Source organism: Mustela erminea, chromosome 11 (genome assembly GCF_009829155.1).
Source record: "Mustela erminea isolate mMusErm1 chromosome 11, mMusErm1.Pri, whole genome shotgun sequence".
In the NCBI taxonomy this organism is placed as follows: domain Eukaryota; kingdom Metazoa; phylum Chordata; class Mammalia; order Carnivora; family Mustelidae; genus Mustela; species Mustela erminea.
In genome coordinates, this window is record NC_045624.1 from 3,212,595 (window position 1) to 3,232,927 (window position 20,333).

Consider the following 20,333-nt stretch of genomic DNA (forward strand, 5'->3'; position numbering starts at 1 on the left):
TGGACACTTGTCCAGTGGCCCACACTTCCGTCAGTTTTGGCGAGTGTTCCACGTACCACACAACAAACGTGTCGTTTGCTCTGCTGAGGGGCGTGATGCGTGAACGTCAGGCCGGTCAGTTGGTAGCAGAGTTTTCAAGGCTTCCGGTCTCTGTACTGGTCTTTCTTTCTAAATTTGATCAGGTTCTCAGAGAGGATCGTTGGAATCTCCAGCTCGAATTGTGGATTTGTCCATTTTGAGTTTTGGTTCAACTGATTATTGCTTTAAATCTTACTAGGCTGTTGCTAGGGGCAAACACCTTCAGGATTCTTGTTTCCAATTTTTTAAATTTTCTAATTTAAATTTAATCAGCCAACATCCCGTGCATCATTAGTTTCAGAAGTAGCATCAATAATTCATCAGTTACATGCCTCGCCTTCAGGATTCTTATGCCTTCTTAAGGACCTGACTCCTTTACCATTATAAAATATTTATTTTTATTTCTGGTAATAAGGACTATTCTGTAGTCTCCTTTGATATTAATATAACCATTCCAGCTTTCCTTTGGTTAGTGTTTGCAGAGAATTATCTTTTTACATCTATTTAATTTTAACCCATGTCTTCGAATTGAAAGTATATATCATAGAAGGCTCATAATTGGGTCCTGCTTTTTAAAACTCACCTCTGAGTCCTCTAGGAGTACTAAGCAGAGCCTATGGACACGAGGATAGAGGAAACCTGCCCTTTTTACTGGAGTTAGCTCCCACCCCACATTGTATCCGATTCTTGTTCCTGTGTGTCCGGCTCAGGAAAATCCTAACACATTCCAAAGATTTTATGTGTAATGTTTGTGTCTTTTAGTCAACGTGTAGGATTGGAGAAAAGAATTAGACGGAAGCCTTATATCAACATATAAGTTAACATAAAAGCCTTCATAACGTAACATTAAGCTGGACATTTTCACCACATAATTTAATGGACCCTTTTATAAAAAGACAGATGTATTTCTTCAGGACCGGTTAATTCATTTTCTCCAAGTTTCCGCTAAAAGCTTAGTTACATGTTGACCATCTGTACCGTTCCTGCCTTGTTCCTTCCATTATGCAGACCTAAGTTTCCAGCTGGTATCATCTTTTCTTACTCCAAAGGTCTTCCTTTCGGCTTCCCATTGTGGTCCTGTGTGGCCATGGGGAGCTCTCAGATTTGGTCTCCAGTTTCTTTCTTTTATCTTGAGTGTTGAAAGATACTTTTGCTACATGTAGAACTCTACATTGACACTTTTATTTTTTCCCCAGGGCTTTAAGGCTGCCATTCCACTGTGCTCTGCCTTGCAGAACGTTTGGTAAGGAGTGTGTGGTCCTGTTCCTTACTTTTCTGTACATAGTATGTCTCTTTCCGTGGCCGCCACGAGAATGTCCTCCTTCTCACTAGTGTTCAGCGACCTGATTATTGCGTACTTTGGTGTGCTTTATTTATGTTTATTCTGCTTGAGATTTATTGAGTTCTGATATCAAATTTAAGAAGTTCAGTCATTATTTCTTTAAAACTTTCTTTTGTCTTCTCTTTCTGGGCCTTCAATAACATCTCTATTAGCCCATTTCGTGTTGTCTACTAGATTACTAAGGTGCAGTCCAAGTTTTGTTTAAAGACTTCTTCTCCTATCAGTTCCTCACTTTGGAGACTTTTCTCTTTTTTAAAATATTTTATTTACTTATTTGAGAGAGAAAGAGAGAGCACAAGTGAGGTGAGGGCAGAGGGGGAAGCAGGCTCCCCACTGAGCGGGAAGCCCGACGCGGGGCTCGATCCCAGGACCTTGCAATCATGACCTGAGCCGAGGGCAGATGCTTAACGACTGAGCCACCCAGACCCCCTTTCTGGAGACCTTCTGTTGCTCTCAGTTAAAGTTCAGGGTTTCTCCTTTCGCTTCCCTATAGTGCCCAGGTCTGTTGTTAATCTAGAGATTTTTTTAAAAAATTTGATGCTTCATTTTTAATCATTAGAAATTTTATTAGGGTGTTCTATAATCTTTAATTTTTATTCCCATCATGCTCTTGGTTTTCTTTATATCCTTGAGCATCTGGAACACAGTGATCATGGCAGTTTCAATATGCTTTTCTGCTAATTCTATTATCTCTGTTATTTGTGGGTTTCTATCGACTAATTTTTTTCTCCTTATTGTAGGTCACATTTCCCTGCTTCTTTGTTTATACAGTAATGAAAAAAATGAACAAGAGGGGCACCTGGGTGGCTCAGTGGGTTAAGCCTCTGCTTTCAGCTCAGGTCATGATCTCAGGGTCCTGGGATCGAGCCCCGCATCGGGCTCTCTGCTCAGCAGGGAGCCTGCTTCCCTCTCTCTCTGCCTGCCTCTCGGCCTACTTGTGATCTCTGTCTGTCAAATAAATAAATAAAATCTTTAAAAAAAATGAACAAGAGATATTTTGACTTTTCTCTTGTTGAGTCTTGGATTTTTTGTGTTTCTTCAAAGAACGCTTGGCTTTTTATGACAGGCAGTTAATCATGCGGGGATTAAATTCATTCTTTCAGAGTTCATTTTTAAGATGTCTTAAAGGTTGTTCTAGAATAGCTATCATTTTAGGGCTAGCTGCCCCTTCCCTCTAAGGGTCTGCTCTACCTGGGACTTCATACCCCGTGGCTTGGAAAGACTGAACTGATTGCTGGCAGGGCGTGAGCTCTGGGAATCTTTCGTCTGACAGGATCCGATAATTGTTCTTCACTTGAAACTCGATCTTACCCTGACTCGTGGTGTTTCACTCTCCACGTACAAGGATCAGCCCAAGCCTCACTGGGGGCCCCGTGCAGGTGTTCTGAGCACTCTCTAGTTCGCGTCCCCGTCTCGGGGACTCTGTCCTATAAACCGTAGCCATTTTCTACGCCCCCAAACTCTGGCCTGTCTGCTTGACTCAGCAGGAAAGAAGGCTTGAGCCTTCCCTCCCTGGGAGGTCCAGCAAACACGCGCAGGCAGAAGCGCAGGTGGCGGCTGGGCTCATGTCATTTGTTTTCCTTCTCTCAGGGATCAGAGCTGTGAGCTGCCAACGGTCCCAAGTATGAAAACTGTCATTTCCCTCTCATACAGTCCTGCTTTATAGTTGTTCATTTTAGGAGGAGAACTCGGGTCGTCTTACATTCTCACGGCCGGACCAGTTGTCGAGCAGGGTGGTTGTTTTGTCGTCCCTGCATTCCCAGTGCCTAAGGGGGACGGGCACGTAACGGATGCTCTGTACATGTTCACTGAATACGTGAATGGATGTCTCCACGCGTAACCCCGTGTGTCGTAAGAGTGGCCACGCGGTCACGGATACAAAGTAACACCAACAGAAACCGGCAAAGGGCAGGGCCTTCTGCACTTGGAAATCGGTGCGGCTCACGTCCCTTGACGAAGGGTCTGCTGCTAGTGACACAGGCTGCGGCAGTGACGAATCTGCTGTGCTCTCTCGAGAAGTCCACCACGGTCATTCCCAGGAATGGCTTCATGCGCTTGCGACCACCCCAGGTCCCAGGATTACCGACGACCGTGGATGGCAGGCGTGGGTCCACCCTTTCACAGGTGCGAATAATGGATTCAGAACCACCTCGCCGCTCCTGAACATTCGCTCCCAGCCTGTCTGAGTCAGGACGAATCCCCAAGCCAAGCAAGCCGTGGCTTCTGGTTTGCCTGAGGTCAAGTCCTGCAATATTTCTGTCCGTGTCCTACCAGACTGTCTCTCCTTCCCGGGTCAGTTTAGAAGCAGTCTTTGTGGTCTGTGGACACCAGCCTTTCCTTTGTTCCTGGGACTGAAATACTGTTGCTATTTGCCCATTGATTTTTCCTTTTAATTTTTTAAATTGAAGACATTTCTGTGGGAGTTAAATAGGGCTTTTTTTTTTTTTAACAGCCTCTGGAATGCATATTTTGGAAAATATCTCTCCTTTGTGCTAAACGAAGCAATGAGTCTTCTTTCTGACATTAAACTTTTACTCCAAGTGGAACTTAATTTTGTATATTTGTGAAATCCAACATTTCCTCCTTATAGATACCATTAGGGATGCTGGTGCTGTTTTCTTTTCTTTTCTTTCTTTTTTTTTTTTTTAAGATTTTATTTATTTACTAGAGAGAGATCATGAGAGGGAGAGGGTCAGAGGGAGAAGCAGGCTCCCGGCTAGCAGAGAATCCCATGTGGGGCTGGATCCCAGGATCCTAGGAACACGACCTGAGCGGAAGGAAGACACTTAACCAACTGAGCCACCCAGGCGTCCCGGCACTGCTTCCTAATTATGCCATCGATTCCCCTGGTGTATCAAATACGCACTGACACGAGAATGTCTGTCTGAATTCTGTAGTCTCGCACCTCTCACCATGCTCTCCACAGGCAGATGTGGAGGGTTTTAAGCTTTTGCCGCAGATTCAGAAAGCCTGTGACACACACACTGCCTACACCACTTACAATGTGAAATTCAGTAAATTTCTTACCTTCTCTGTTCCTCTATAAAATGGAGAAAATATCTGGCCCCGTGGTGAGTGTGAAAATTCAATAAAGTCATTCCAATGGCTGGTGCATCACAAGTACTGGAACGTATTAGCTGTTATTTACTGAGCTGAGAGTGATTCTCCCTTTTGAGTTTTGATATCAGACAAGCAAGTCCACGTTCCCATACATTTAACAGTTTTTATGGGTCCATTCAGGTATTCATCCTCGTGTATGGCAATTAAGACATTTCACCCGGTGTTTGACATTAGGCTTCTTCCATCGTTCTAATCAAGATTGGATTCAAGTCTGGTATCAATTTTAAGAGCTTTTAACATACTTAACATTGTCTTCTTATCTAAGATTATGTTACACCCTTACATTTTTTCAAATATTCAAGAAGATCTTAGAGTTTGCTTTAAGTCTTACGTGGTTCTTAGATTTAAAGTAGGACCCTATAGTTTCGTTCATGAGTGAAAGTACTATTCTGATTTCTAGGTACTGATGTTCGTGAAGACAGAGCTAGTGATCTATTCACCTATTTCTTGTATCCAGCCATATGGAAATTTTTTCTTTTAATTACAGCTTACTAGAATCAAGATCTTTTAGGTTTTCGAAATACAATCCTGTTACCCGGAAAAGCGCGTCCATTTTCTTCCATTTTCTAGCTCCTCTCCCCACCTCCAAGTTTGCTTGTCTACTGCAACTTCCTGCCATCTTCAAGAACACGTTAAATGCCAACGGTGCTGGTGAGAATTCTGGCCCGACCGTAATTGAAATGGTTTCACTGTTCGCCACCGAGAATGGGTCTCGCTTCCAGTTGGCCTCTGATAGATGTTTTTCATCATATTTAAGCAGGTTTTCATTCTGATCTCACCCAGAAATTTTATTAGGCGCTGCTGATGAGCTTTAACCAGATACGCTTTCAAGGTCCTGCATCTCATCACAAGGATTTCTCTGTTATTTGGTTGTAATGGGTTTTGTTGATTGATTCTGGATATTTAAACGCTGTTGTGACGGGTCCATGACTCGGAGCAGATGCTGATTCTGATCCATGAGTGAGCCCGACCCGCTAATACTGCGTCTACGGTGTTGGTGTCTACACTCGCCGGTGAGGCTGCTGAGTAGTTTACCTTTTGCATTATTTAGGACTATTTAGTCAAATCCCAAACACAGCTGTTAATAGCATCATCCCGACTTTTAAAAATATCGGTCTACATTTAGGGCAGCCCCCGTGTGTATAAAATCGTCGGCATGTTTCTGGTGAGACACGTAACTAGAGGGCTGACGTCTCGTTTCCACGTAGTAGAGAAACACGGACGTGATCATAAATGCAGGAAAGGAAAGGGGGCCACTACTGAAAGAAGGAGCTAGAGAATGACAGAACGCCCTGAACGGCCACGTAACGGGCAGGAAATGAAGAGCGGGAGGCATCAATCTATCCACGGGGGTTTGTGCCAATCTCCTCATAAAGGAAAATGAGGACAAAACAAACAAGATTAGTGACGATAAAACCAAAGCCAGATGTTGAAAAGATTAATCAAGTCCCGAGGAGTCTGCACGCAACCCCCGGGGGGCGGGGCTCGGGCAGATGAGGGTTGGAAGCCACCCTGCCCAGCCCACGAGGAAGGGGGGACGTGGCTGGGCCTGGCAGTCCCCTTGGCCCAGCAGCCACCATCTGCATCCGGGCCCCTCCTGCACCAGGAAAGCACTGCATGTGGAGTCAGACAGGAGCAGGCCGCACTCCCGTACGGGTTGTCAGAGCCAGAGAAGTGAAAACGCAGCTGGCACACAGCAGAAGGGCCGGCCAGCAAGCAAAGTCTCTCGCCTCGACTCCGTATTTTGCATGTGTAAGCTTTCCTTCACGGCCATGTGCAGTGGCCCCCAGGACCTGCAGAGGTGGGCTCACGGTCCCTGGTGGGAGCCACATATCCCAGGCTGTGGGCAGCCTCCTGGGTACTGAGCCGCTGGCTGTGGCCGGACCCCACATGCGGCCTAGAAATGAGGTTGCTGGGAGCCCGACAAAGCCAAGGTCAGCCCTGGAGTCTCGGCTGCCAGCTATGTGACTCAGAAAAAGATATTTTAGCCTCTCTAAACCCGTGTTTCCCTCTGTAAAGTAAGAAGAATACAAAGTAACAGCTGCTCAGGGAGTTCAGCGAAGTAAGTAGACGAGTGGAGGTTTGCACCGTTAGCACCCTGCTTGCACCTGCTGCGCACCGTTAGCGCCCTGCGTGCACCTGCCGCGCACCGTTAGCGCCCTCCGTGCACCTGCCGCGCCCTCTTCCTCAAAGGAGCCCCGGCTTTCCACTCCAGGGCCCCTCACACCTCCCGACTGGGGGCGAGTGAGACCCGCGCCCCAGACAGCACAGCCCTGTAGCGGTGACCTCAGCTGCCCGCACACAAATGCAGCCCGGACTCCTCAACTGTGCTTGTGCCGCAGGACTTTAGAGTCATCCCTTCTGTCTTCCCAGTCACGCCATCACCAGGACCTCCTTCCGCTCTCCTGGGGCCGCAGCGGTCCTGGGGGGCTCCCTGCCTGCCATCCTTCCTTCCTCCCAATGCCCCTCACGTGGGTCGAGCTTTATTTTCCCAGAGCACACAGGCCTGTCCCCAGAAGTCCCAGCCCTTTCTGTTTGCAGCAGAGTAAAGACTGCAGCATGGAGTCAGGGGCTCGATGGCCTGTTTCCTGTCTTCTTCGGGGTCCCTGTGCCACGCCTGGCCTTCCAACCGCTCCCAGACCACCTGTGCCGGGGTGGCAACTTAGCCCCCCGACTCAGCACTCAGCCCGCTCACCGCTGAGCGACAATGTGACCTCCCACACGTCTTCTAGTCGTGCCTGCCTTCCAGGGGCTGCGGGACGTCCCTCTCTGAGCTGTGTCTGCTCCCACCCGCCACCCCGCTCCCCGCTCCCCACCTGGGACTCCCGCCCGCCCGAGGAGCCTCCGCTGAACAGATGTCAGGCAAATGTGTGTTTCTTTAGATCTGGGTGTTAAATTCCCCAAGAGTCAACCTGTTTCACTAATCCTTGCCCCGCCCAGCCGCCCGCCCTGTCTAGCCCAGGACCTTGCTCAGAGAACAAGGATTACCTGCTTAATGTCAGACGACAGAGTAGAGACAGTGACAGAAGCACTACATCAGGCCACCCTTAACCTGCATGAGACAGCAGGTGTGGGGCCAGAAAAATGAAGCTGCTACTTTGTTTTTCGGGTCTTTTAAAGGCACAGGTGTAAGATATTCTCCTCACGTAATAAATGGATTGACATAAGAACAGAGTAGCCTATGAAATAAAAACTTAAAATGAAAATGAAAACTTATAATGAAAAATATTTTTGTCTCCTGCTCTTTTAATAAGAGAAATAGAAAAAAAAAAGGAGAGGGAAAAGAAAGAAATGAGGAGCAAAAAGAAAGAGCAAGAGAGAAAAAGAAAAAAAAAATGCAGAAGGACAGAGGATGGACAGAACCGAGAAGACACAGAAAAGATACTCAACAGAGTGTGCATCACGGCTCAGGACGGCGTTCCTGCAAAAGACGGAGACTTTGGATGCCATCCCTTTGCTCCGGGACTCGGGGGGTTTGCAACTGAGAGGCCAGTCTGGCTAGAAGTCAGTGAGGGTAGCGTCTGGGGGTACGGACAGCTGCTAGCCCGTTGCACCAGCCGGTGTCTGCTAAATGCGAGACCAGGAAGCCCGCTGCGGCCAGATAATCCCGTTTTACAAGAAAAGCCAGAAACCTGGATTTTCACTTTGTTGAAAGCACTCCGTGGGTCAAATAAAATAGTTCGGTGGGCTTTCAGGGCGTCAAGTTCGGCCTCCTCAACTATACACAATAACAAGGCTGTTTCCCTTTCCTGGTTTGGACGTGCGTGGGAAGAGCCGCCAGCCTTGGGTTGGCAATGCCTGCTGGCCATGGTCTGGTCTGCTGGGGGGCGGGTGTCACCCAGAGCAGGAGGGTGACATGTGAAGCGGGGGAGTGGGTCCACCAGCCAGCGGCTGGGGCCCCCTCCCCACCGCGGGAGCCCGCTGGCAGGAGCACTGTGCCCTGAGCCGCCTGCAGGGCTGTACGAGGGTGAGGGGGACAGAAGCCAGGCAGGTGGGCTTCTGCCTTCTCCAGACATGAGACCACAGGCACACGAAGCCCTTGATGGCAATTAGATGAAACAGAATGAAGTGAAAACTAATAATTGTGAAAGTCAAGCCCACTGGATGAAGGAAAAAAAGGAAAAAAAAAAAAAAACCCCAAACAAAAAAACAAGTGGTCTCCAGTTCTGATCTCTAACCAATTCTGGAGTTCCTCCTGAGCACCACGAACCCGTTATTCCTCTAGATTCTGCTGTGGGTCTAATAATACTTATAATTACGTCCCCCTCTGCGAGGAGTCAGAATTCATTAATTTTTAGAGACAGATAAAAATTCAAATTCTACAGTCTTGTGATTATATAAAATCAAAGGGGAGCATAAATTAAGGGAACAAAAGGACTTTTTATTTAAATGTTAATTTAGTCATTTAAGTAAGTAATTAAAACAAGTAGATTCGTAATTAAACAAGTAAAGACGTAAAAAGTCAGAAAGCCTGACATACAGCAGAGCAACAGGACGCTTCTCAGCAGCACGTGTTTCCCCTTCCAAGTACCTCCAGACCTGTTTGCGGTTCCTCCGCATTCATTGCTGGAGGAAGACTAATCTCTTTGGAACGTGATGCTGAATTCTTAAAAATCTGATTAAAATTATTGAATAAACGGCCTTGAAACAGCAATTATGGAAATCATCGCCAAGAAAAATAACATACTAAGTTTTCCCCACCCAAGCAGCGGAGCCGTTTGCGCGCTGCAGTGAGTGCTGCCCAGCCTTCTCAGTCGCAGCGATGAGGCTGACGGTTGCTGGCTGACGTGTAAGTGTAATACCGTATTCTTCTGTGTTTGCGTACACACAGCAGACATATTTCCATAGTACGATCATCTTCATAACTATTCTTTTCATGGCTACATATTTCATCTACTTGTATATAATTGCTTCTCCAGCTTCAAATATTTTCACTCTTCAGATTCTTTACTTATGAAAAATTCCCTGGGATGAGCAGAAATACTTAAATATTTCTACTCATCTTGAATGCATTGTCAAGTTGCCTTCCAGACACAACGAATGGTTGGACAGGTGGATAGACAGATGGATGGGTGGACAGACGGATACATAGTAGATAGATAGACAGACAGATGGACAGGTAGATGGATAGGTAGACAAATGGATGGACAGACAGATGGATAGATTAATGGATGGATGGATGGATACGTAGAGAGACAGATGGAGGGTGGACAGACGGACAGATAGATAGACAGATGGATGGACAGAAGGATAGATAGGCAGATGGACAGACAGAAGGATGGACAGATAGATGGATAAATGGATGGATGGGTGGACAGACGCACGGACAGACAGATGGATGGACGGACAGATAGACGGAGAGCAAAGGAAGAGAAAGAAGGAAAAAAGAAGTCAGTATTCTCCTCGGTAGAGAAAAGAGTCCTAAGATTCCTCAGGAACCAGGCATAATCATCGTGTTTCATTTCTCAGGGGAAAATGGAATATACATCATAACAAAGACCTTTATATAATTTGTTGATTTGACAAAAGAATCTTCTAGAAGCATAAAAACAAAATACATCATTTGGTATTTAAAGTACGTTTAAAAATAGGAGTAAAGTATAATGCTGTGGAATTCCTGGGATATCAAACATGTAATTCAAGGGAAAGTTCAGGTTTGATTTCCTGTTTTGAAAATCTGAGAGTGTCCCTTGCTATCATTCCTACCACCAGTGGCAGCTTCGAGGACCCTGCCTGGGAAGCAGCCTCGCCCGAACACCTACAGAGAAGGAGCTAAAAAAATCAGGGGGTGCAGGTTCTACCCCTGGTGCTGCTGACACTCCCCCCGCCTGAGTCCTGAGCTGCGAGCCCCGAGCCCCGGCTCTCCGGTCCGGCCTAACGCTCTGGAACCACATGCGACTCATGCCGACATTCGGGCCTGTGACACGTAACCTGTCACTCCATCCTTACAATGCTCTATGGAGGTGCACGGAGCTTAGTCAACTGGCCTGAGGTCCTGTCAGTACTGCACAAAGCACAGTCCCAGTAGGGGGCACGGGGCGGGGGTGGTCCCGTGGTACAGCTGCGTGCGGAGCAGCACTCCACAATCACCAAGTCTCTCAAAAGCTTTTCTGCTGGATGGGCACAGCAGCTGCCTTCACCGGCACCCCCTTCCACGGATCCATCCCGGGAAAGAGCCAGTCACGGAAAGCCAAGGACCAGGAGGAAGCGGCCGGCCCCTGGGCCTGGACCCGCTAATGTGACCTTGTGTGTGAGGGTCTGCGTGAGGGTCTGCTGGGGGAGAAGGAAAGAGCGAGTTTAGAGGTCGAGGCCGCAGGGACCCTTACACGTCCCTGCTGACCACCCCATGCACAGCTCCGTGTCCATTTCCCCAGCAGGTTCAGCCCAACCTCAAAAACCAGTCGGCTTTATCATGTGAACCATCTCCACGCTTCTGAGTTTCAAATAAAGAGAGACCCCCCCCCCCCCGGTTAGTCATCAGAAAGGCCAGAGGACAGGACCCCCAAGAGCCGGGGCTCCATGTCCCCACTCGAAGCCGCCCACTCCTTTCCTCCGTGTGCGGACGGTCCTGCCAGCTGGCCGTCACCCCATCGGGCGGAGCTTTCTCAGTTCGCGCCCAAGAAAACAGAGGAGAAAGTCCACGGTGCTTCCCCGGGCAGACCCGTGTTCGAGGTGCAGGAACAAAGGACCGCGCAACGTTAGGACGAGAGTTTTGAAGACGGACGGGCTCCCCAGAACCCAAACACGGGACGGGCTCCCCAGAACCCGAACACGGGACGGGCTCCCCAGAACCCAAACACGGGACGGGCTCCCCAGAACCTGAACACGGGACGGGCTCCCCAGAACCCGAACACGGGAGGGCTCCCCAGAACCCAAACACGGGGCGGGCTCCCCAGAACCCGAACACGGGACGGGCTCCCCAGAACCCAAACATGGGGCGGGCTCCCCAGAACCCGAACACGGGATGGGCTCCCCAGAACCCGAACACGGGACGGGCTCCCCAGAACCCGAACACGGGACTTCCGCACCCTGGAAGACCATAGCGTGGGCCCCGAACGGACGCCCCTCATCCTCCTTTTGTGAGGTTTCTTTACAGGAGCATTTAACGGAGCTTCAAGACAAGAGTAACCTAGGCAGTCGGGGTTGGCACGTTTGGTGCGTCATCAGTGCTTGTGACACGAGTCAATAAGGACATCTCTAAGAGAAAGAAGATTACCCTGTACGGAATAAGCCTAGCAACACTCAGAGGGGCTCTTCCCTTTCCCCTACCTAAGGTGGCCTCTGAAATCGGGTCAGTATTTGTCATTTTAGTTAAAACACGTGATCTGCACAAGCTATTGATCTGAGCAAGAGGAGACAGTTCCTGTTCTTGCGTTTTGTTCCAAGTGCAGGTGCGTGCAGGGGACCTGGCTTAGGCTAAGCTGACGTCCTCACAGAGGTTGGGATAACGTGCGGATGTTAAAATGCACTTACCCTCAGCAACTGTCTGATCATTTCTCCACTCGATTAATATTACAAAACCTTTTCTGCCATTTTGGTATTTTGAGTGGGTTGAATGAGATGTTCTTAGGGGAGTAATTCTACCGAAGATGATTTCTTAATGCAGAAATGCATACACATTCCTTCTTTTGGGGTCTTACTTTGCAGAGTATGATTTAATTCAATAAAGCTCTCATTTTTGGCAACTACACCACGAGGTAACCTTGCTAGGCCTCCGTTGCACCAGCAGTCAGGTAAAGGAAGGATCCATTTAATACTAAACCCCAATAAGCGTTTTTTTTTTTTTTTTTAAAGAAAAAAGTATGTTTACAACAAAAATAAATGAAATAAAGATATTTAGGAAGCTGAATGTTCTCAAAGAGGGGAAGGAGGTAGAGCAGCATTTCTATGGGCTGAGAGGTGGGGTCACCACCCGGCTGTGGGACCCTGAAAAGCTCACTCCTCAGCTCTGGGCTCCGGATCCTCATCTGTAAAGCCAGGGAGCCACCTGACCTTTCCTGTGGTTTTCCTCTAATGCCTGGATTCTGGGATTTCAGGACGCCTGTGTCTTGAGTCACACCAAAGGTGTATAATCACCTTTCTGCATCCAAATCTGTGTGTACTGGACAAAAAAACCCCAAAAAACAAAAAAAAACAACGTATTCCCTGAAGCTGGGGGTTTACTCTTTCTAACAATGAACATAAACATACTGTGAAAGAAAAAAGTGAATTCTCTTGAAGTCGATTTTTGGCGCAGAACCTCAGTGACTGTTTTTAATAAATATCTTCAGCTGCACATGAACTCTGAATCTTATCGCCACCTAAATCTTTGGGAAACCATGTTTTCCCAGATTCCAAAGCGGTGGCGGTCATATCGACTCAGTTCTCATTTTAAAGCATAAACATCCCTTAATGTCATCAGAGCGGCACAGTGTCTAAATTAACATTCCCTGTGCATGTGGAGATGAGTTTAAAGCAAACAAACAAACAAACAAAAAAGACTGAGCAAGGCCTCCTCAAGTAGTCTCTGTGCATTACTGCAATTGTTCTGGAAATGTCTAAAGCCTTAGGACGTTATCTTCCAATTATATATGGTATGCAACACTTGTTTCCAACACCTGCAGAGAAATGTCCCGCACGCTGGAAGAAGCTGCTTTCATCTTATTAAATTAGCGTGGTTTCAATTTCACATTATCTTTAGTTGCGTAGGCTGTAGTATTACAAGTTTATTGCTTCTGCCTGGCGCCTACTAAAAGTTGAAACCCAAAGTCATTTTCTGCTTTATTGACTTGCAGGAGGGAAAACTAAAATTATCCCGGTCATTAGAGAGAGTACTTACAATTTTTTTGCCTTCTATTAACACTGTAGAAATATTTGTTTCAACATTCCGCAGTATCACATTTCCTTTCTGTTCTCTGTAGATGAATTCTTTATCTACGAGAGAGAAAATAAAAAGGAAACAGAAGACATTAAGGAACTCAGTAGGCATCTGACGGACACTTTCGCCAAAGGAAATCAACTACTTCTGATAAAAATAGATCCTGTGTTTCATCAAAGGGTCCTTTTAATCTGGAAAAGTATTGCCAGCTGCTCTCCACATAACCACATGTGAAGCTTCTCTCTGAATCTCTTCTACTCTACACAGTGACCTATAAAGCACCGGGGCACATGTCCATAAAATCTTTAGGACATTCTCGAGCTTTCTTGAGTAGAACACACAGAGCGGACCCACAGAGCGGATGAAGAAACTCGCTACCAGAGACCACAGGCAACCCTTGGCACGAAGGGGAATGATCTCCTGTGTCTGGAGCCCGGGGAAATCTGTACACACACGCACCTGCGCACACCTACATCCGTATCCTGCGAAACTGTTTCCGCTTTGTCCACAACCTTCCCCGTGACCCGCAGAGGAGTGGGCCGTGACTTGGTCATGCCCATCCTTCTATCTGTACATCCCGTCCTCAGCGACAGTGACTGTGGTCCTCTGTGTGACCAACCGAGATTTCAAATAGCCCCTTAGGAAGTCAGTAAAAGACCCACTCTGATCAGTATGGTGGTCGGGGTGCGGGCACAAAGGTGTGTGAGCGGAACAGGACATTTCCTGAAGGACAGGGTCGCTGGTGGGGAGGCGGGCGTGCAATGGGGAAGAAGAAATCCTGTCTTTCTGAGTGAAGGCGGTGATGCGGAGCCCGTGTGACGGTCTGGGCATCTCACGCAGTCACCGTCGCTGAACGAACACGGTGCGGCTGCATTAATTCAAAGGATATGATCATTCCTACCCTTTATTCTATTTCATGGAATTACATATTTTCTTTCTTATTCTGTTCTGCTACTTGCTCTGGTTTAATTCTCTTTTCTTTCTCCCGTGTCAGGTGGAAGCATAGATCTCTGGTTTGACTTTCCGTCCTTTCTAATAAAACTATCAAAGCTAAAAATTTCCCTCTGTGGATGGTGTTAGCTACATCTCACAAATTTTGATATGCCAAGTTACGTTATTCTTCAGTTCAAATTATTTCTAATTTCCCCCCGCATGTCAGCTTGGCCCAATGATTATTTAGAAACGTGTTGTTTAATTGGCAGGTATATAAAGTTGTCCTGGCCCTCTTATTTTTATCGATTTTTAATTCAAATTCACAGGATCACAGAATGTGCTGTACATGATTTGAGTCTTTTAAAACTCATTCAGACATTTTTGTGGTCCATAATATGGCCTGTCCTTGTAGATGTCCTGTATGCCCATTTAATGCAATTATCGATATGGCTGCGGTCCATTGTGTGTGTGTGTGTGTGTGTGTGTGTGTGTGTGTGGCCTGTTTCCACGTGACTCTTCTGCTTCTTTCCCTCTTTCTTATTTCTGGCTTCCATTTCACTGTCAGATACTTTTCAGAAGTTTACTTTCCCTATTTTAGCTGTATTTCTTTGCATTTCTTCTAGTGCCTGCCCTACGGATCAGACTACGTATACTCTACTTTTCAGTCTGCAATGACTTGATAATGTACCACTTCTCATGAAATCCAGAAGTCTGTCAAGTTTTCAGTCCACGCCTAGTCCTGTGCTGCTCCCGTTTCCACGTGGATTACATCTAGATACCTTCTACCTTCCGCCACGTGCCACACCTACTGTTGGCATCAGCGCATCACTGGTAAAGAGATTAAGGAGAAAAAGTCAAAAAGGAAAAATAAAATGTCTTTTGCAATTGTTCATTATTTGGCATTTCTGATGATGGTTTTTATGCTTCATCAAGGACCTGAGTTTATAACGGGCATTATCATGTTCCTAACCCCTTGAGAACTTGCTTTAGCTGTTTGGCTGTATGGACTTGCTGGTAACTGAGTCCTTGAACTTGGTTTTATCTGAAAATGTCTTGGTTAACCTTCATTTTTGAAGGATATTTTCTCTCCTTTTAAATTTTTAAAATTAAAAAAAAATTTAGGGGCGCCTGGGTGGCTCAGTGGGTAAAGCCTCTGCCTTTGGCTCAGGTCATGATCCCAGAGTGCTGGGATCGAGTCCCGCATCGGGCTCTCTGCTCAGCAGGGAGCCTGCTTCTCTCTCTCTCTCTCTGCCTGCCTCTCTGCCTACTCGTGATCTCTGTCTGTCAAATAAATAAATAAATAATCTAAAAAAATTTAAATATTTGAAATTATTATTATTATTATTATTATTATTTTTATTGTGTTCAGTTAGCCATTTAAGCAGGCTTCACACCCACCACGCAGCCTGACACGGAGCTTGAAGTCATGACCCTGAGATCAAGACTGGAGCTGGGATTAAGAGTCGGTCACTTGGGGCACCTGGGTGGCTCAGTGGGTTAAAGCCTCTGCCTTCGGCTCAGGTCATGATCTCAGGGTCCTGGGATGGAGCCCCACATCGGACTCTCTGCTTGGTGGGGAGCCTGCTTCCCCCTCTCTCTCTCTCTGCCTGCCTCTCTGCCTACTTGTGATCTCTGTTTAAAAAATAAATAAAATCTTAAAAAAAAAAAAAAAAGAGTCGGTCACTTAACTGACTGAGCCACCCAGGGGCCCCAAAGGGTATTTTCTCTTCATACAGATGTCTAGGTTGATAGTTTTTATTTTTTTCTCTTGAGATTTTGTTTCACTTTCTTCCAGCCACCATGGTTTCTAAGGAGAAGTCAGCTATTAACTGAACTGTTATTTCCCTGCATGCTATTCCTGCGCATTTTTTCTTTTGCTGTTTTCAAGACTGACTTGTGGTCTTTAATTTCCAACAGCTCAACTACAAACTACTTCTTCTTTTTTCTTTTTTTCAGATTTTTATGTATCTGTTTGAGACAGAGAGAGAGAAGGAGGGAGAATGAGCTGGGGGAGGGGCAGAGGGAGAAGCCGGCTCCCCGCTGAGCAGAGAGCCCGATGCGGGGCTCGATCCCAGGACCCTGGGACCATGACCTGAGCCGAAGGCAGAGACTTAACGCACTGAGCCACCCAGGCGCCCCATAAAGCACTTTCGATCAGGCTTCTTTGTGTTTACTCTGCGTGATGAGCCTCTTGTATCTGCAAATCTACGTCTTCATCAGATCGTTTGCTGTTCATCTGCCAAATATTTCTTCCTATTTATCAACCTCCTGTCCCAGTACTCCAATGGCACAGATACTGGGAAACTCGATATTATCTAAGCGTCTCTGGTGATCTGTTCATTAAAATTTTGTTCCTCTGTTCACTTTGAATGACTTCTAATGATCTGTCATGAAAGCCACTTGGCCTCTCCTCTGCCATGATTATTTGACTGTGAGTGCCACCCAGTGCGTTCCGACATTCCGGCATCAGCGTTCTCATGTTGAGGATTTTCCATTTCGTTCTTTCTATGCTTCTGCTCTTCTGCGGAGACCCCTCATTTCCCTGCTGAGATCTGCATTCACTGGAAACATGCTCGCGTGAATTCATTAAGCATAATTATAACATATATTTTAAGATCTATCAGTTCCAAAGTCTGTTTCCTTTTGGGGTCAGACTCAATTAATTTTCTTTTATGATGAAAGGGTGTTCCTTTTTTTTTTTTTTTTTTTTTTGGTTCTTTGTAAGTAGGGTAATTTTGCATTATATCCTAGACATTATGGACATCAATTTCTGGATGCGCCCGGCTTTGTTAATATCCTCTAATGAGTGTGGTTTCCTGGGCGACACCAGGTACTTCTCTCTGCTGGGTGTGGGCCTCCAACTCCAGACACCGGCTTTACTCTGGATTCAGATATTTTACCTGCAGCTGAACTCCCGTGATTCTCTTCCCAGCAATGTGGCTCACGGGTCACAGACACCACTGTGCCTCTGCTTTCCATCTTATTGATCTCTGTTCTACCCTGTCTCATTATCCCCTCTTCTTAACTTTTAAGTCCGACACTTAGCTTCTTAATTTCAGCATTTCTATTTTTCTAATATAATCACAACGGGTGCTATAAATTTCCTTAATTATGTCTTTATTGGAGTCCACAAGTTTTAATGGGCAGTTTTCTCATTATTGCTTTGTTCTATGCCTTTTTCATTTCTGTCACGGTTTCTTCTTCAGCCTAGGAGTTATTTAGAACTTCTAATTTGCAAATGTATGCAAAACATTCTCATCTTCTTGTTATTGACTTGTGATTTGCTGTAATGCTGTAATGCTTTTAGAAAGCGTTTCTCTTTTGCAGAACAGGCAAAGTAAGAGTCTAGGCCTGGAACTGCACGTGTGGGCGTTCAGTGCCATAAGGCGCGGTACCGGACATGAGCTCGCCCCCACCTGCCCGGGGCAGGCTCTCTGGACGGTCAGCAGCTCGTCCCGTCTCAGTAGAAGATTTGGGACCATCTCAGCCTCCTTTCCGTCTCTCGTCTTCATGACTCCATCCCTCGCCTGCACACACCCCCTTGAAGGCTTCTCGAATCACCTCGTCCTCTTGCCTTCAGTGCTGTGCCCTGGTCTGACCGCCACCACCTTCACCGTGGACGCCTCCAGTGGCCTCCTCATGGGACCTGCCCCCTTGGCTCCTTGCTCTGAGCACAGGAGGACATGCCTCCTCTTAAAACCACCCCCCCCCCATCCTCTGGCAGAGTCTGCTTTGGCTGAAGTCCTTAGCCTGAATGTTCAAGGCCCTTCACATTCTGGCCTGGGCTTCTCTTTCCATTTTAACTTGCTTCACTCCCCGTTAAGCACCTGAAACCATGTCCTGCCCTCCTGCCTTCTGACGCCCCCAGCCACTGCCTGGCCAACGCTCCATGCCCTCCTCCAGCTCCTGCCGGGGGAGATCTGTCTGGGCTTAGCACCGAGGTGTCTCCTTTGCCAAGATTCTCGAGCCTCTGCCAGGCAGGATGAGCCCCTCTCCGCTCCCTCCCCACCGCCCCGCCGTACGCTCACGCAGCCGCTGCTCTTGTTGGCTGTTCGAACTCTGTCTCCTCCACGAAGAGAGCCTGAAGCAAGGGAGAGGCCACGCTTCCTGATCCTTCTACCTCCAAACCCCAGTGTAATGACGGACAAGAAACCAGGCACTCCAAACGCACGATGCGTTCCCCGAATGAACACCATCCCGTGTCTGAGTCCCCAAATACGCAAGCCGCACGTGACCCGGTCTGCAGACCCGCCGCAGGAGAGAGGCCGCTCCGGGCCAACGAGGTCAAAGGGGGAGGCAAGGGGAGGCTGGCTTCACAAGTGACACCTTTTGTGCCTCCTGAGATGCTGGGGTCGCTGCTTTCTCCCCTCGCTGCAGTGCCCAGAGGCAAGCGCGCGGTGTGGATGCCTGAGGACAGGCAGGGGAAACCGAAAGGCAGGCTCGACGGGGATTCTAAGAGACACCGAGGGCGAGGTCCTGAGGAGAAGATCCCCCGAAGGAAGCCTGCATCACACCCCCCGCTGCTACTTATTTTTTGTACATCGAGCACCCAGGAAGCTGCATTCAAAATATATCACGAATCTAATTGTTCTGTGTTACTTGGTTCTTCAAAGCTAAATGAGGAAAGAAGCAAAGAAACAGCCTTGGTGGCCAGCACAAGGAGGGTGATGGCTTTCCATTTTCTTTTTTCTCCCCGACTGTGGTAGAAAAATATGTAGCAAAGTCACACGTGACTTTTTCCTGCTCTTCCAAAAATAACATCCCAGTCACTTCCTCTGAGTATCATAGAGCAGCTGACTTTATGGGACGCTTGCTTTTGCCTGACTAGTGAATTTTTTAGAAACCTTTAAAGCAAAGGTCTTTTCCATGATGAAAAAAATGTAAAATGTGTGGCTTTATGGGGCTATAGATGCCTTGTCATTCGAGATATGTCATTCTCATTGCCAACTCGGACTCGTACGTGCTGGTTGGCCTTGGAGAGCATCCTTGATTCTGTAAGTCTCACAAAGAATTCCTTCAGGGGGACGGACTTTAATTTCAGAAACAGAGTGCACACAATAACCGGAGTCAATCTGACTTTTTATCTTCTTTTACTTTTAAATGACTTCTATGAAACACTGTTCTGTCCTATTTATTGCTTATTTGATTCTCTTCTCAGATACAAGTTACTTGTATTCATGTAACCTGGCGACACAGAGCATGCAACGCGTTTCCCAAGAAAGTCATCGTCCTCATCATGGCCATCAGATATGAAAACTGGTCTGTGATTCCTACACCCACACTGTCGTCCAGAAATACCATTTCCCACTAAACAAGATCAGTACCGTGAACTGGCCACGTGCCCTGATGTAAGGGCATGCTCAGTCACAGTCACCGGTCGGACGGAGATTAGTGCATCTTGGCTGCCGTAAAGTTCCACATTAACCACAACACTGAGCTGTAAGACACGATTCCAAGCACATCAGTAATTCTATTAATGTTACAAGAAAGTAAGATTTTTATCTATAAGAGAAAATGGGTCCACATTTAAAATCATTATGTTCGGTTAAAAGTGAAAACCCTGTATAGTTAAATCAGTGGCAGAAACATCAGCATGGACTCACGTTTGCTTATTTTGTCAACCATGTGCTCATTCTGTCCACAGAAGGTGTCTACATGCGTGATTATCTCAGATACTCAGATTTGGGTTTCTAGGCACCATTTCTAGGCACTTCAGGAAAAAGAACAGGAACACTAAGGAAATGGGCATTTCTAGATCCCAGGCACACAAAGGACATAGGAAAGAGCTCATTGGCTCCTTGGAAGAGCTCACTGGCCAGGGGGCAAGGAAGTGTTCGGGGCCTGATGGGGACCCGGAGCATAAGACGACGGTAGGCTATGGATGGCCCTAATTCTTCACCCCATCCAGCTCTCTGCCTTTGCGTCTAGCTTTGCCAGCGCCTCCCCTTGAAGGTGGCTCCAATCCGTGCCTTGAATGGTCACTGGAAGAGGAGCCAGCAGACA

At 47.1% G+C, this 20,333-nt stretch overlaps 1 protein-coding gene across 4 annotated transcripts in view; it reads right to left on the bottom strand.

The window, feature by feature from the left end:
* The window catches only part of DPP6 (dipeptidyl peptidase like 6), an 854,966-nt gene that overhangs the window by 243,458 nt on the left and 591,175 nt on the right, over positions 1-20,333 (bottom strand). For all 4 annotated transcript variants that reach the window (XM_032304848.1, XM_032304850.1, XM_032304847.1 and 1 more), the window contains exon 4: positions 13,359-13,453. In XM_032304848.1, the coding sequence (XP_032160739.1) occupies positions 13,359-13,453 (95 nt within the window). The remainder of the gene's footprint in view (positions 1-13,358; positions 13,454-20,333) is intronic.